Genomic DNA, 17,647 nt, shown 5'->3' with positions numbered 1-17,647 from the left:
GCGTGACATCTGTTAGGTGTCAGTGGGTGTCTGAAGAGCAAATCGTTCCCCAGGTACTCCGGCCTGTGGTGGCAGCTGACAGTTCAGTGCGCTACTGCAGGCTGGCGAAAGTTCCATTTGAGTGGGGAGGAGTCTCCGGTATTTTGGAGATTGTTGTAAGTGATGCCTTGCCTGTAGATTGTCTATTAGGTAATGACCTGGAGAGCTCCCCATGGAAGGAGGTGGAGCACAGGACTCACTTGGAGATGTTGGGTTTGCCTGCGTGGATCTGTGTGTCCACCCGTGCAATGACAGCCAGAGAGGGCGGTCTAGCAAAACTGGAGCCTGGAACAGTGGCCCAGGGACCTGCCAAGAGAGGAAGGGGTAGAGGGCGCGGGAAACCGGCCCCCACTGTTCCCACGGTCCAGGAGGAGGCAGACCCAGAGGGGGATGCCCTGGAACCTACAGGGGGAGCAGGTGGCCGAACTAGGGGAATTGCCTGAGCTGTCCCAGTGGCAGCAAGAGGGTGGTCCCTCCAGGGAGGAATTCTGCCAGGCTCAGAAGGAGTGCCCTTCTCTCATTGGTGTGCGGCAGCAGGCTGCAGACCAGGCCGCCGGCCTGGGGTCCAAGGAGCATTTGATCTATTGGGAGGATGACTTACTTTATAGTGAGCCTAAGTTCGCTGAGCCCGGCGCAGCCCGTGTGCTGGTGGTACCGGAGCGCTTCAGGAATTTCCTACTGGGTCTGGCTCATGACGTGCCTCTCGCAGGACATCTGGGGCAAGACAAGACCTATCACAGGCTTGTCACCCATTTCTACTGGCCCCAGATGAAGACGCACGTCTCTGCCTTTTGTAAGTCTTGTCAGACTTGTCAGGCCAGTGGCAAGAGTGGAGGGAAGCGCGTGGCACCCCTCCAACCCTTTCCCGTGGTGAGCACCCCTTTTGAGCGGGTGGGCATTGACATCGTGGGGCCCCTGGATCCCAAGACAGCCCTAGGCAACAGGTTTATCCTGGTCTTGGTGGACCATGCCACTCGGTACCCGGAAGCCCTTCCACTCAGGACAGTCACCGCCCCAGTGGTGGGCCGGGCCCTGATGGGGATCTTTTCCCGGGTGGGATTTCCGAAGGAGGTCGTTTCGGACCGCGGGACAAACTTCATTTCTAAGTATATGAAGTCCCTGTGGAGTGAGTGTGGGGTGACCTACAAATTCACCACTCCTTACCACCCTCAAGGAAATGGTTTGGTTGAGAGATTCAACCGCACATTGAAGGGCATGATCATGGGCCTGGAGGAGCCCATGAGGCGGAAATGGGATGTCTTGTTGCCATGCCTGTTGTTTGCCTACAGGGAGGTGCCTCAGAAATCCTTAGGGTTCAGTCCCTTTGAGTTGCTGTATGGCCACCCTGTCAGAGGGCCTCTGGCTCTGGTGAAGGAGGGGTGGGAGAAATCCCGTGGGAAAACCCCTCAGGATGTGTTCAGCTATGTGCTGGCCATTCGCAACCAGACCAAGCGCTTCAGGAAGCTCGCTCAAGAGAACCTGGAGGCTAGCCAGGAGGAAATGAAGAGGTGGTATGACCAGAACACTTCTCTGGTTGAGTTCCAACCTGGTCAGAAGGTGTGGGTGATGGCGCCAGTGGAGCCTTGTGCGCTCCGCGACAAGTGGTCTGGGCCATATGAGGTGGTGGAGCGCAAGAGCGAGGTTACCTATTTGGTTAACCTGAAGACTCCCAGGCAGCCCCTGAGAGTGCTACATGTGAACCGCCTCAAACCCCACTTTGAAAGAACTGAAGTGACTATGCTCATGGCTACAGATGTTGGCGGGGAGGAGGATAGTGATCCTCTCCCTGACCTCCTGGCAGTCAAGGAGCAAGACGGGTCAGTGGATGGTGTGGTCCTCTCCCCCACCCTGACCCCAGAACAGCAGGAGGACTGTTGCCAAGTGTTGGGTCAGTTCGCCCCACTGTTCTCCCTGACCCCAGGTGTCACCAAATGGTGCGTCCACGACGTGGACACTGGAGACAGCATGCCTGTGAAACAGAAGTTTTACAGGGTGGCTGACAAGGTCAGAGCTAGCATCAAGGAAGAAGTTTCCAAGATGTTGGCGCTTGGGGTTATTGAGCCCTCCAGCAGCCCCTGGGCTAGCCCAGTGGTCTTAGTGCCTAAGAAAGCTGCTACCCCCGGTGGCCCCCCAGAACTTCGGTTCTGCGTGGACTACCGTGGGCTCAATGCGGTCACGAAGACTGACGCGCACCCCATCCCCAGAGCTGATGAGCTGGTGGATCGGTTGGGAGCTGCCCAGTACCCGAGTACTTTTGATTTGACTTCAGGGTACTGGCAGATTGCCTTAACTGACGGGGCAAAGGTGAGGTCAGCATTTTCAACGCCGGAAGGACACTTCCAGTTCCGTGTCATGCCCTTTGGGTTGAAAAATGCCCCCGCCACATTTCAGAGATTGGTCAACCAGGTACTGGCAGGGCTGGAGCAATTCAGCGCAGCCTACCTGGATGACATTGCGGTGTTCAGCTCCACTTGGGAGGAACACCTGCAACACCTCACTGAAGTGTTGAAGGCTCTGCAGAAGGCAGGCCTCACTATCAAGGCCAGTAAATGCCAGATAGGGCAGGGATCTGTGGTGTACTTGGGACACCAGGTGGGGAGCGGCAAGGTGGCGCCCCTACAGGCAAAAATTGATACCATTCTGGCTTGGGAACCCCCCAAGACCCAGACTGAGGTGAGAGCCTTTCTAGGTCTCACCGGGTATTACAGACGGTTTGTCAAAGGCTATGGCACCATTGTGGCCCCTTTGACAGAGCTGACATCTAGGAATCAGCCCAGGAAAGTGAATTGGACTGAGGCCTGTCAAACTGCTTTTGACACCCTCAAAACTGCCATGTGCACAGCACCGGTGCTTAAGGCACCTGACTTTTCAAGTGAGTTCATTGTGCAAACTGACGCTTCAGAGCAAGGCGTGGGAGCAGTGCTCTCACAGATCAATGACGAGGGAGGAGACCAACCTGTGGCTTTCATTAGCCGGAGGCTGATCCCCAGGGAACAAAAATGGAGTGCCATTGAAAGAGAAGCTTTCGCTGTGGTCTGGGCTCTGAAGAAGCTGAGGCCCTACCTGTTTGGGACTCACTTCCGTGTTCAGACCGACCACAGGCCCCTCAGATGGTTAATGCAGATGAGGGGTGAGAATCCAAAATTGTTGAGGTGGTCCATTTCCCTACAGGGGATGGACTTTACGGTGGAGCACCGCCCTGGTACAGAACACGCCAACGCTGACGGTCTGTCCAGATTCTTCCGCCTTAGTGATGAGGACTCCCAAGAGGTTGGGTAGTTCTCCCCACTTTCAGCTGGAGGGGACACGTGTTAGACCTGACACCTTTTGGCGTGGTTCTTCCCCCATCTTTTTGCCTCTGACTCATGTGTTTTGATGCTGTGCTGGATTTCGTTTTTGCTGATTTAGATGTTTTGGACACTCTGCCACTGCTGATCAGTGTCAGAGTGTAAGTGCTCCTTCTGTAAATTGTGATATTGATTGAGTATACCTAATTGGCATATTTGTATCACCACGAAGTCCCTAGTAGAGGGCACTGTGTGTGCCAGGGCTGGTGATGACAAATGCTACTAGTGGGCCTGCAGCGCAGATTGCGCCACCCACATGAGTAGCTTTTAAAAGGTGACTCAGGCCTGCCAGTGCAGGGCCTGTGTGCAGTCAGTGACTGCCATGTCAGCCTGGCCAGTGTCCCCACTGGCTAGGCCTAATCCTTCCCTGTCTGTGCACATCAGTCACCCCTATGGAAGGCTCAAGGTACCCCCCTGGGCAGGGTGCAGTGTATGGATAAGGTAGAGCATGTGCTAGTGCAGGTACTATGCTCTGGTAGTGGGCTACAGCCATTTTGTGTGCTCACTACTGTAAGGCTATCTTGCTCCATAGAGTAACATGGAGGGGGGCTGGGCCCATGTGATACCAGCCTATCTCCCCATAGGAACAAGATGGGACATAAGTGAAAGATATCCCTGGACTCAGAATTTAATGACACATCTTTTAGTGAAGGGTGTTTTTAAATCCTGGGTTGGAGAATAGCCCTTTTAGAAAGTGGCTATTCTCTTGTCTAAACCTTTCTGTGTGCCTGGGTTTGTGGAATGTCTGCCTGGTCTGGATGTGACAGGAAGGGGCTGCAGAGCCCCAGAGGAGAGGGTCGGAGCCATCCCGGGGATGAAAGGGCACATCTGCCTGCTTAGGAGGAGGGAGGAAGGAATGCCAGATAAGTGCTGGGCTGTGCCTGCCTACCTCCCCCACATTAGCTCTCTCCTGGTGGTCAACTGACCCCACTGGCCCTGAAGCTGACAGGAAGAAGAAAGCCAGAGACACCTCAGTGCTCCGCAACCCCCAGAACTGGTTTAGACTGGACCCAGGGCCTCCATGCACAAAGAACTTCAAAGACATTGGGGGGTATAAGGAAAGGACCCCTGTCTGCAGAGAATTAGATTCTGAAATTCTGCAAGCAAGAAGGAACCCTCGCTGGAAGGAGGACAGCTAGAGCACTGAAGGAAGACTGCCTTGCTGTGTGCTCTAAGGGCTGACTTGTTCTGCTGTCCACCTGGAAGCTAAGGAGAAGAAAGGGACTTTGCTGTGTGCTGTGACCCTGCCTACTTGAAACTGCCAAGACTCTGCTGTGTGCTGTGTCTACAACTGAATCTCCAAGGGCCTGAGAAGAGCTGGCCTCCTGCTTGGAACCCAGGGCTAAAGGTTCCTAAAGCTATCCCAGGAAACAGCTGCAAAATCGTGCTGTTGGGACCCGGGACGCGTGGTGCTGGACTGCGGAGCGTGAGGAGGAGATCGGTGTGCTCATCGGCACATTAATCGTGAGGGTTGGAGGCTTGTGGAGCCTCCCCTCGTGAAATCTGCTCCCCGGTGGTGGCAAGGTCGAGAGGGGGGTCTAGTTCTGACCAGCGCCCTTTAAAACCCTTTGCCGCCAAATCACCGTCGCAGCCCGGGGCCAGGATCACCCCTGGAAGTTGCTGTTCGTGACCAGGAGCGGCCGCGGCGAAGAACGAAGCCGCCGCGACCCCATTGGCTGAGGGAGCCGAGCCCCCTCGCTAACGCCGCGACGGGATTGGCCCGCGCGGCGCAGCATCATCAGCTGTGGTGTGCCGTGATTGGCTGAGCCCGCGGAGCGTCATCGGCGAGGCCGCGCTGCCATTGGTTGGCGGCCTCGCGCTCAGAGGGGCTCGACCGAGGGCCGCGACCGGATTGGCTGCCTCCGCTGAAGCTGCGGGAGGTGCCGAAGGATTGCCCAGAATCACCGCCGGGACCGGGGAAGAGCTCCGACCCCGCCGAGGGACCTGGAAGCGTCCCGCACCCCTGGCCCGCCGTCCCTCCATCAGGTGAGCTTCACCGCCTCCCCCGCCGCTCATTGGATTGTCGAGAGCGGGCGGGAGAGGAAAGGGGACCGGCCGGGGCGGGGACGCGTGCAGTCTGCACGGTTGGTGCGCAGTGGTGCGCCTGTATCTCAGGAAGACGCGAGGCTGCCCCGGGGACGAAAAAGAGTCCCTGGGCTTCGCGAGGGAGTTGCCACAGCGCATGAAGCCCACGGATATAAGTACACGTGGGCCTTGTAGTCTTTGCTCATGCTGAGAGCATCACAGGTACAAATCAGTGGCCATATTTTCTAAAGTGCTGATTTAAGGGACTAGAGACTATTTTATGATTAGGAACCTGAGACTATTGTTTTGAATGACCAGAACTGCCTATTTACAAGTACCATCCTAGAGAATTACGTGCACCCTTTAAGCTAGAAATGATATGTGTTCTAAAGAAGTGATTATCATGCAACTGCTTCATTTACATGCTGAAACTAGATAAAGTTATATTTTATATATACTTACCTGTGTGGTCTCAGTTTGTGGTGGATTGGGAATTGCTGTTGTGTTAAGTGCAAATGTTATCCACATTGTCTCCGAGTTTAGCCTAGACTGCTCGCGCCATGCTACCTAGAGGGTGAGCAGGGGTTATCTCAGAGGGTTATTCCGTCGCCCTGACCGGAGCTAGGGGTCCCTACTTGGGCCAAGGTACTTACCTTTGCCAACCAGAGACTCCCGGTTCTAACACCTTGCTTATGAATTGGAGCTATTATAGAACCTTTCCATGATGCTGGAATTGTCTCGGTGTCTGTGATCTGTTTAAACAGTGGTAGTAGTCCAGCTGCCCAGTATTCCAGGTTTCCTTTATACAAAATGGGCGGGATCCCGTTGGGTCCTGGCGCCCCCTCTGGCTTCCCTTTCGCTATCCTACGTATGATTTGTTTTTCAGTGAAGGCCAGTGAAGTAGTGACCAACTGTGGGGCACGAGCTTGGATTTTGCTGTCGCATTCTAGTTACCTAGTTGTGGCGAACTTTGGTGCTGTGTTGAAATGAAGCTGGAGGTATTTGGATCAAGCTTCCTCAGTAAGATCAGAATCAATGCTGGGACTTCTTGGGTTCTGTAGGGTGTTATCCATTTTCCAGAATCTTCCGCTAGTGTTATTTCCTTTTGCGTCATGAAGGAGCTTAGCCCATAGCTCTTCCTCTGCTTCCCTTTTTACATGCCAAATTAATTTCTTTTCGCAGATTTTTTGTTTTTGCAGTTCCTTTTGGACCGCGATGTCCAGTCCATCTCGGTGTAATTAGCGCAATAATTTGTTGATATTTCTTTCGAGATGCTTTAGATTGGCGTTTTGTTTTATAGCCTTGTCATGGCCACCCATTGAGTGAGGACACTTTGTAAGACTTTGAGAGTTTAGAGCTTACAGTGTTGTGTGGGTCTTAGTTTTCCTTGTATGGGCTAACCCAAGACTGCTCGTAAATTGCTCCCAGCATCTTAGGTTGTCTGTCTGGTTTGCAGTGCTTCTTTCCCACAGCTTTTTCGCTTCGTTAACGAAGACTTCCAGGTTTTGCGTGTTGCATTTTATTCTTTTATGTACCACCGAAAGGGAGCATCCTAAGTTTACTACTGGCGTGGTTAGCACTACCCCCTGGAAGTTAAGAGTGATTTCTTGCGGCTGATGGCCACTGGCTGACTTTGTTCCTATTTGGAAGTCTGTGACTTTACCGAAAAGTTGTAGGGATGAAAATGAAAAAAATCTATAGTTGAGCTGACGGTTGAGTTGTGAAAAGTGGCTGCCGGGGAGGGGGGGGGGGTCATTTTTGAAGCGGTCATTTAGAGCTACCAGGTTGAGATGTTCTAAGTCCTTTATGCTGTCCGTTGCCAACCGATTTTGTTTGCCCCATTTGCTTGGCTCCTGTTGTGGTATGCCCCACGCCAAGAACTGATCTTCCAGAAGTCAATCCCTTTTCTGGGGCCCTACGAGATGCATATTGAAATCCCCTGTTACTATGAGATTGGATGTTGCCTCTTCTGCCAGTGTTTTTATCACTTCTACCGTCAGGAGGTTCATCACGGCTTTTTTCTCACAAGGATGTAAATATACATTTATCAGTGTTTTGTTTTTGTTCTTTTCCCCGTACCTCCAGTTCTATTGTAAAAATGCTGTTGTTGCCGGACTGTTTCGCGTCTTTGTTCTTTAGTTCGTTGAAGCTCTTTATGGCGGTGTATATTGTTAGGCCACCTTTTAGGTGACCATATTTGCCGTTTCTTGTCGCTGGTAGATAATATGATTTAAAGCCCTGATTTAAAACCCCGAATTTGGTGCGGTTGATATAGCCAGGTCCCATGGAGTGCAATTATATCACATTTTTGGAGATATAGAAAAAGCTGAATGTCGTCAGTTTTGTTCCCTAGGCCGTTTATATTCCAGGAATATGTTCTTAATTGTTGTTTTGTTGCGGTATTTGATTGAGTGTTTTGTCATGTCATCGAGGCCTTTACTGGGTTGTATAGGTTCAGTTATGTTAAAGGGTATTACTTGAGTGCACGTTCACCAGACGGTTTCTTGGCGCTATTGTATAAATATGCTTTATGTATAGCATGAATACTATTGTGGTTAAACAGCGACTAAGAACTTAACACGCAGTAAGTACAGAGCAGGGCAGACAAACAACAATCAAAATCTTGAAATTTCCTGAGTACAAAAATTGCATGTTTGTTTACGTCTACTAATTCTTTCCCAACCTCCTGTCATATTCCTTAATGGTAACATATGAAGCCTAACAAGGAGCATCAAACTTTATGCTCATTTTCAGATATGGTTGAATTCTCAAACTGACAGACACAGCACCTGACATACATATACATATACATATATATATATATATATATATATATATATATATATATATATATATATACACACTTGAAGATGAAGGATCACAAGAAAACAACAGCCAGCCAGGGCAAAAATCTGGATCCCAAAGGATACAATGAGTCACAAAGAAATAAAATATCCAAGAAAGAAGTGACTCAAACAGATATATTCACCAAAGAACAAAAATATATTTCCACTACAACGTTTCAGCTTCCGCCTTCCTCAGGTAGTTTCAAGATGGTAAGCTCAGTGGCTGCACAGATGACACAGCTGAATTTTCAAAAAGCATCATGAGTGAAGATTTCATTTGGAATGTGGAATCAATGCAGTCTTGAGAGTTCTTGAGATATGCAGTAATCAGGATGTGTTGTCAGTAATGTTCAGTCCATCTGGATGCAATGATTTTAAACGGTACATCCAGAAGTTTTCCTTGGAGTCCAGTAGTTCTTCCTTTGAGACATGTTCCACAGGGAAAATCTTCAAATCTGATAGTGAATGATCCACAAGGTTAAAATGATTGGCTACAGGCTGGTCAATTTTCTTATTAATTATGGCTGATTTGTGGTTCCTGAATCGTGTGCGGAGGTCATTCATTGTTTGGCCTACATATTGTTTTTTACAGCTTTGTCGTTGGCACTGAATCACATAAAAATTGCATGTTGAGCGACATGTAAGATGCTGTCTTATTGCATAGGTCCTTCTGGTAACATAACTAGTAACTGATGATGTTTGTAAAAGGTATTCACATGTGATGCACCTTTTAGAGTCACAGCAATGAACCCCTGCATTTGTTACAGCTTGCTTAAGTTCTGCTCTCACAATAAGAGATCGTAAATTTGGAGCTCTGCGGTAAGCAATGACTGGCGGTTTTGGAAAAACCTTTTGCAATTTTTCACAAGTGGACAGTAAGGGAAATGTTTTTTGCATTATATTTCTGTAGTTGGGAGCTGATGGATGATAGTCAACTACAAATGGAGTTCTGTCGCTTTTGTTTCCGGCGTTGGTATTCCAAATAAGTGCTTCTCTGGGTAACTGCAAAGACTTGTCAATTTGTTCATATCATACAGCAACAAATTGACAAGTCTTTGCAGTTACCCAGAGAAGCACTTATTTGGAATACCAACGCCGGAAACAAAAGCGACAGAACTCCATTTGTAGTTGACTATCATCCATCAGCTCCCAACTACAGAAATATAATGCAAAAAACATTTCCCTTACTGTCCACTTGTGAAAAATTGCAAAAGGTTTTTCCAAAACCGCCAGTCATTGCTTACCGCAGAGCTCCAAATTTACGATCTCTTATTGTGAGAGCAGAACTTAAGCAAGCTGTAACAAATGCAGGGGTTCATTGCTGTGACTCTAAAAGGTGCTTCACATGTGAATACATTTTACAAACATCATCAGTTACTAGTTATGTTACCAGAAGGACCTATGCAATAAGACAGCATCTTACATGTCGCTCAACATGCATTATTTATGTGATTCAGTGCCAACGACAAAGCTGTAAAAAACAATATGTAGGCCAAACAATGAATGACCTCCGCACACGATTCAGGAACCACAAATCAGCCATAATTAATAAGAAAATTGACCAGCCTGTAGCCAATCATTTTAACCTTGTGGATCATTCACTATCAGATTTGAAGATTTTCCCTGTGGAACATGTCTCAAAGGAAGAACTACTGGACTCCAAGGAAAACTTCTGGATGTACCGTTTAAAATCATTGCATCCAGATGGACTGAACATTACTGACAACACATCCTGATTACTGCATATCTCAAGAACTCTCAAGACTGCATTGATTCCACATTCCAAATGGAATCTTCACTCATGATGCTTTTTGAAAATTCAGCTGTGTCATCTGTGCAGCCACTGAGCTTACCATCTTGAAACTACCTGAGGAAGGCGGAAGCTGAAACGTTGTAGTGGAAATATATTTTTGTTCTTTGGTGAATATATCTGTTTGAGTCACTTCTTTCTTGGATAGATATATATATATATATAAAAAATTCCAAACAGAGTTACCTCATGAGGAAGAGCCACTTGGGTAGGTAAAATAACTTCTTTATTTCACACGAAGGCTGCATACAGAAGGTGAAAATGTCATCTTAAAAATTGAACTGCTAATGATGCCAGACGCGTTTCAAGTCTGAACGACCCTTTTTCCATGGCAGCAGTTGAAATTACATCACAAAGCAGGTTTTTCTGCAGCTACTTGTATTCAACATTCACCGCCCCAGTGGGCGTGGCCACTTCACAGGCCTTCTGGTCTCTGTAGTTGCACCCATCATCTCAAGTGAGTCCGTTTTATGTGAGGCATAATTAATTCGTAATAAACCACAGTGGGGGGGGATGTACACCTTCAAAACATCCTGCTGCATGTTCGTTCCTTCATGCGGAAGACCCACCCTCCTTTCTGGCGACGTCGAAATAACTTCACCGAAGGAACGCTGCACTTTCCAGCTGGGCTCTTCTTGGAATTATGTTGTGCGGCCTGCCTCGGTCGCGGAAGAGCCCAGCTGGAAAGTGCAGCGTTCCTTTGGTGAAGTTATTTCGACGTCGCCAGAAAGGAGGGTGGGTCTTCCGCATGAAGGAACGAACATGCAGCAGGATGTTTTGAAGGTGTACATCCCTCCCACTGTGGTTTATTACGAATTAATTATGCCTCACACAAAACGGACTCACTTGAGATGATGGGTGCAACTACAGAGACCAGAAGGCCTGTGAAGTGGCCACGCCCACTGGGGCGGTGAATGTTGAATACAAGTAGCTGCAGAAAAACCGGCTTTGTGATGCAATTTCAAATGCTGCCATGGAAAAAGGGTCATTCAGATTTGAAACGCGTCTGGCATCATTAGCAGTTCAATTTTTAAGATGACATTTTCACCTCCTGTATGCAGCCTTCGTGTGAAATAAAGAAGTTATTTTACCTACCTAAGTGGCTCTTCCTCATGAGGTAACTGTTTGGAATTATATATATATATATATATATATACACACACACACACACACAAATGGACACTGCAATACAGTCATGTGGCCCCATGAAATGTGATACTATACTGGGTTTCTAAAAACATTCAAATTATGATGGCATTTTAAAGCCTATGCATAGATTGATAAATGTAAAACCATTAGCCCCAGAAAGTTCTGTTCACTAAAAAGCAAGAAATTGTACAAGGTGTACTTGATCCACAACACCTGTAGGCTATGCCTGGCAAATAAAGCAAATATTTTTTATTTATGAAGTTGACACTTTTAGTTATTTTTAATAGCTGCTTTCAGTGGATAGGCTAAGCATTGTGAAATAAAAGTTGATTAATATCAATGAATGTTAGTATCGTTCTCAATTCATTCTCTTTCGCGTAGCTGTGTTTATATTTGGGCTCACATATGGGTCCCATGCAATATATCTTTCTACACTGAATACTGTCACTGCCCAGCAGCAACTAGGGTGAAACTAGAATACATAGGGGCTGTTACTTCAAATGTGTATCTCATGCAATTTTTGAGAAGACACAGTTTATTTCTAAATGTATGACCAACGATAATTTCAATTGTCCCACTGTCGCACTAAAGAAATCCCATTCCTTTAATTTTTATAAAATAATGTTCAGCCAGCAGGGCATCTTGGTGCTGAATAACAGATGCTTATTGTTATCCAACTCAATGGTACTCATTTTATCGACCTCAGAAGGATAACAGTGCTGGCTTCAGCCCTGGTGGCGACTGGTGTGACAATCTTTGTTAGTGCCCCTCCTTGGTGGTGGAGGTGGAGACTACCTCCACCACAGATTCCCTCACCACCACCTTTTAACATCACCCCTCAAGTCTCCATAACCACTCTCTTTCAGATGCATTTAATTCATTATATAGATTCACTCATATCAGGGTAGGTTGTCAGAGCACTTTGCATCACACGCACACACTACACAGAAACAATCAATCATATGTGTAAAAATCAGTGTATAGGAAATTTTACTTAAGCCAGTGGACTATAAGGTGTAGGAGTGACATGTTATTCATACTGGTAGACAGTATAGTTTGATAGCTTGGTCTGGAGAAGCACAAACTCAGAATTGATAAAGGAACACCGTAGTTGGGGGGTTCTCTTTAATAAGAATCAATTTCTACCCAAATAAGACCTTTTGCAAAATTGATGTATGCTCTAAGCTACAATTTGCAGGGTGCTTGCAGTTATTTGATGACAGTTAATGTTCTATATTAGGATTTTAACTTTTAAACAGCAAGTATCAAAAGGATGTCTCGTAGAAAAGCAGTAACCCACTGACCTATTTACATTATATGCACTTTGTGAGCTACATGGTACACGTTCTTGGCAGCACACATATTAACCCTCTGTGCTATTTTAGGATCAGTCAAAACCTCAACTAGCCAAAACTCTGATCTATCTCTAAGTAGAACATTAATCACAGGAGTTATCTTGACATTTTTATTGTTGCCTGGAAATTGCTGAAGGCAAGGAACGCGGCAGCAGGTGCTTTTAAAACCAAAATAAACCTGCAAACTTAGCACCCCCTGGAGGCAGCACCTAGTGAGGTGGCAGCGATCGCACCGCCCTAGAGCTGACCCTAGATAAAAGGCTGAGGGGACCCACCAGTATTTGAATCTGTGACCATGAGATCCAACACAGGCCCCTATACTGGACAAATTAGTCCAGACACAGCTTAATCACTTCCTTGGCCAATTGCAAAACGAGCAGTTGAACAGAGATGTCACCTTGGTGACCGATTCTTATTTCTCCAAAAACACTGGCATGAACTGAAAAATCAGGCATTATCAGTTACGCCAAATCCGCAAATTACTAGCACATCATCTCAAACACGGACACTAACAATAACATCACAAACTAACGAGCCAGCAGGCTTGAACATCATTCAAGCCTCGAACTACATAATATTTCAATCTTGAAACATACCGGGTGGTAAAGCTAACATCCAACTAAAACATAATGCTATTGCCTCAACTATTATAGTTATCCCATAATGGACACAGCCACCCTGGTTAATGCCTTAAGACTCATAATAATGAGTCCAAATTGATTACTGCAACATTGTGTTAACTGGCTTACTGAAGATGCATGGAGGTAGACATACAAAAATATAGCAGCAACTTGGTTGGTGAGTTAACAGCACAATAAGCTAATTCATCTTTTCCAGATACTTTGGATGAGTGATCAGCATGTCCAAAACCACATCTACCAGGCCTCGGTTAGGTAAAAACACCCTCCCCTTGCCCCCCATGGTTTAATGTTTATTTTGTAGGCCCAACCCCCCTGCAGCACAAACCATTTGGCTGACAGTTTACAGCACCACATTATAGATCTGGAAGGACACTGTCAGCAGTTAAGTTAATGCTTTTGTCCATAAGTTAATGCTGTTCAAACTTGTATTTATGGTTCATTAATGCGAAGCCTTTATTAGTAGGGTGAACGCTGAGCGCTCTAAGGAAATGTTATAAGCTCGACTGCACTACTGACTAGTTCCAATATAAAAATGTGTACACACATTTGCAAAGTTTAACAATATGAAGCTACGTATAGTGCTCCCCGATATGATGTAAATATTTGCAGACGCCTGAAAGCAAAATGTATTCTTTGTTTTTTCATAATAAAACGTTCACAAAAAATGCAACAAGAAAAAATAAACGTTTTGCAAAACTATTTTGAAATTATAGGTACCTTTTCTTTAAGGCATTATTTAGTAAAAACGTGTTTCTGCATGCTAGTATTTCCAAATATTACTCACAATGGAAAATAAGCATAACCAGTTTCAACAAGATTATGGGAAATATGAAAATAAACCAGCATTAGCAAAGCCAATATGTTCTGACATCGGTAGTCAGCCTTTTGGTTTTGTCAATGTTGGTCTTGTTTTGACACAGTTTTTGTAAAACTTTATTGTTGTGTGAGCTGCCATGGACAAAAGTGCACCCATGGTATATCTCCTTGCATTAATGTAGGTTTATGGCTTTCATGAATTCACAAGAATTTCCATTAGTAGACTAGGACATTGTAGAAAATATTTGTGAACTGCATTTTATGTGTAGATTTGCTCATGCAAAACTGTTCACCGTTTACAAGTTAACTTTCTCTTCAACCATTTTTTTCCTCCAACCTGCAAGAAGTTTTATTTCTACCCTTGTCAAGAGTAAATGTACAACCTCTCTCTGTAAGGGAAAAGATTAGAGAAGATCTGGTGAAAACCTTAAAACATGCAAGTTAGTGGGTTTGCAAATCTGAAAAGGGTATTCCATCCTGGAACTATTATTTCCCACTACCTCCATCTCCAGTATGTTGGTAGGCAGAATGGTAACAAAATAAGGGACTTAGTATTCAAATCATATTATTATATGAACTCTGGCATAATCAAAGGGGCTATTATCAGGGATCTTAAATAACGAGATTGCTGTCATAGTTTGTTGTCATACTATGTGGCACCAAAGGGACTTGATTTTTTACAGGACAAGTAGATTTAAGAAGCAACCTGCCCATTGGACAAGTAGAAACTTTATTAAATTCCCCACACCTGATGAATTTAGCATTACCTATTTTGCAATGCGAGTATGATTTTGTTGCAAGGCAGTTTAATTGTACAACTCATTTTTCTCTGGTAAATTGTTAATTAACAATCCCTCCAGAGTTCCTGGGACACAAGTGTAGTTTAAACTCAAAATGAGTACAATTTCCAAAACGGCATGAAGGGGAAAAAGTGGATTCACCAATAGATCAAAGACCTAATTAAGTGATCATATGCAACAGGTGGAAAAGAATAGATATTACTTCCAAAAACTGTGATACCTGCAATAATATTTCGATGAATACTGCAGAATCAAAATACTTTGCATAAAACTGTCACTCCTTATGGTTGTCTCTTCGGCTACAAAGAGCTAAATTATCATGGTGCATTGACTATCGTCTCACACCCCCAAGGAAAACGTGTGGGCAATGGTAAGGGAACAAGACTACCGCACCCTACAAGTTCTCAAAAACTCCTAAAGAGTCTGCATGATCCACTATACAAGAACACTCGCATGAGATCACTTCAGTCTATCGGTATATACTACTAACTGACAGCGATTCACTAGAGAAGTCAACGCAAATGACAAATTTAAGACGTTTGACAATCACCTAATTTAAATATTTTATCTAGGAAACATCGAAATACATTTTAATTTCATTACAAACCTGATGCCAATTACAATTAAAAAGTATTTTCAAACGAGACTTTCATTTTATATTAAAACGTACACTTTATTAGGTTTCCTGAATATATTAGACTACTTAGACTAAAAAATTAGGGCAGTTGGATTTCGGAATTCAACATCATTAAATAAACGTAGCGTCTTGAAAGTAGCACTTAAATGCATGGAGATCATAATACATTCGGCTGCTTCAAAGTGAATCGAAACAGAAACACTGGTGAAAATTCACATATGCTAGGACTGATGATGATTACGTTGAAGGAGCTCAAGTTACACTCAAGTCTCTCGTTCAGTTAGACTGTTAGAGTAGTAAACAGTGCGAACGTAGGACGCATTCTAGCAAATCTCCTTGAACTCTAAATGTAGATGCGTTGACATGAATGAACAAATTCGTTGGCCGCAGCAAGAAAGTTTTAATTAAAATTGAGTCCTGTAGAAGAAAGCTTCGAGAGTGATAAAGGGCATTAAACTACGAAAACATGGGCGCAAAGTTGGGGCAACACAGGGAAGTTCCACCTGTAAGAGTAAGCCTTGGCCCCTGCATGTCTACCAGCACTTACCCCAGCTCGCGGGGTCTAGTGACATAGTAGTTGTGTTCACCCTCCATCCTCTGATCGCTTCCTACGCCCTCCCCTGCCCTCACGGGCAGCTGTCAGGCCCAGTCCTAACACCCTGCCCACGCTCTCCCATCTCCACTGCAGGTCAAGCACAGAAGGTACACCGCCAGCACCAGCTGGAGCGCAGCGCCCTCTGCAGGCGAAGCACAGCGCGGCGTCCGCAGTGCGACGCCTAGTGACAAGTATCATCCCTCTCTCGCACTCCCTTCTTCTCTGTAGGAGCCCATGACATTCCTCTTCTCCCCGACGGCGCCCGTAAAACTCACTTGCCGGCTAAATCCTTGTGGGAGCCACTGGAGTTCATCAGTTGCGCTAGGTCCTGCCGCACAGTCGCCGCCATGTTGCCAACGTCGGCTACTCGTGACGTCACAGGCAGCGACTACTCTCGTGGGCCCAAGCCGTCTACCGAATAGAAGCTAAAAGAGGTTTACCCGGGGAAAAATGACCCGTTTCAAGATGGCCGCATAGATGTGTGCTTAGGTCTTAACTGAAAGAGAAGAGGGACTAACGTAAGAATTCACCCTCGGGTATGTGAACGAATGAATGGATGTTTAGGTTCGGTCTAACGCCAGGTTTAGTTAGCGACAGCCCTAGCAGAGGCACCCCCCCCGAATCCCAACAAATTCAGACCACACCAATTTCATGTGTATGAAAGAATTGAGGCCGCAGTTTATTAGGCATTATTCAACTTACAAGCGATCCTTAAAGACCATTTAACTTTTTAGGCGACCCTGGGTCCTTGACCCATAAGCTAAGCACTGTACCTTACATTCAGTGCTGTTCCATTTGCCCCTGCCCTATCACCTGGGGACGCAACCTTTCACTTTCACTCTGGGCAAGCATCTGATTCCAGTCCAACCGGGTAACCTTTTTACTTCCGGTATCCACACACAGTCCTGCCAAGTATCATGCAACAGGTGTGACACTCACGCATTTCAGTGCGGTGTTCCGCATCACCGCACTGAAATGCATTGTCACGCATTTTGCCACTGGCTAGCCCGCGCCTCCAGCGGCACCTGTGCACCGGCTCTAGTGCTCAGAGAGACGTGCTGCCAGCAGCTGCTTGCTGAGCTGAGTTCAATAAATAGTTAAAGATTCTTCTGCGCTCAGCTCTGGAGTGGCTGAGAGCGCTACAAAGTAACAAATCTTCCCAACATGTGCGTGCGCCTGGCTGGCGCCGCGCGGCTTTCCTTTCACACACTGCTGCCAATTACCGACGAGGGGGTGGGAGGGGCGCGGGTCCTGCCCTCTCTGTCCACGATGCTACTGGCTGTCAGTCACTGTGGCCTACCAGGGCGCCCAGATTTATTTAATCCGGATGTGACCCCCAGTGCCCTCACGTCTGAGGAAGAGGAAGTGAGGCAGAACGACGGGGGATTCATTCGGAGTCAGTCGAATCCTCCTCGCCGAGTGCACAGTGCTGACTCTTCTTTCTGCGGTGCACAGCGCCACACTTTAATTAAACCCCCAACTCGGTAAGTGACTGAGTGACACAGTGAAAAAGTGAATTAATTTCACTCACCGGCGACACAGAACAGTGAGTGACTCTCATCATGGCCGCCCGCTGTGCAAGAGCCA

General features: G+C 46.4%; 1 protein-coding gene across 2 annotated transcripts in view; it reads right to left on the bottom strand.

Annotated features, from left to right (window-relative positions):
- Window positions 1-16,487, bottom strand: part of COPS4 (COP9 signalosome subunit 4) — a 187,964-nt gene extending 171,477 nt beyond the window's left edge. The window contains exon 1 of one of the 2 annotated variants that reach the window (XM_078676188.1): window positions 16,336-16,487. In XM_078676188.1, coding sequence (XP_078532314.1) covers window positions 16,336-16,409 — 74 coding nt within the window. In that variant the 5' untranslated portion in view covers window positions 16,410-16,487. Of the gene's footprint in view, window positions 1-16,012; window positions 16,085-16,335 lie in introns of those variants that run through there. The other variant, XM_078676189.1, reaches the window with a different exon arrangement.
- Between the last annotated feature and the right edge of the window lie 1,160 nt (window positions 16,488-17,647).

Source organism: Lissotriton helveticus, chromosome 2_1 (assembly GCF_964261635.1).
Source record: "Lissotriton helveticus chromosome 2_1, aLisHel1.1, whole genome shotgun sequence".
In the NCBI taxonomy this organism is placed as follows: domain Eukaryota; kingdom Metazoa; phylum Chordata; class Amphibia; order Caudata; family Salamandridae; genus Lissotriton; species Lissotriton helveticus.
The sequence above is the reverse complement of the archived record's forward strand: the minus strand, read 5'-3'. Positions and strand labels throughout refer to the sequence as shown.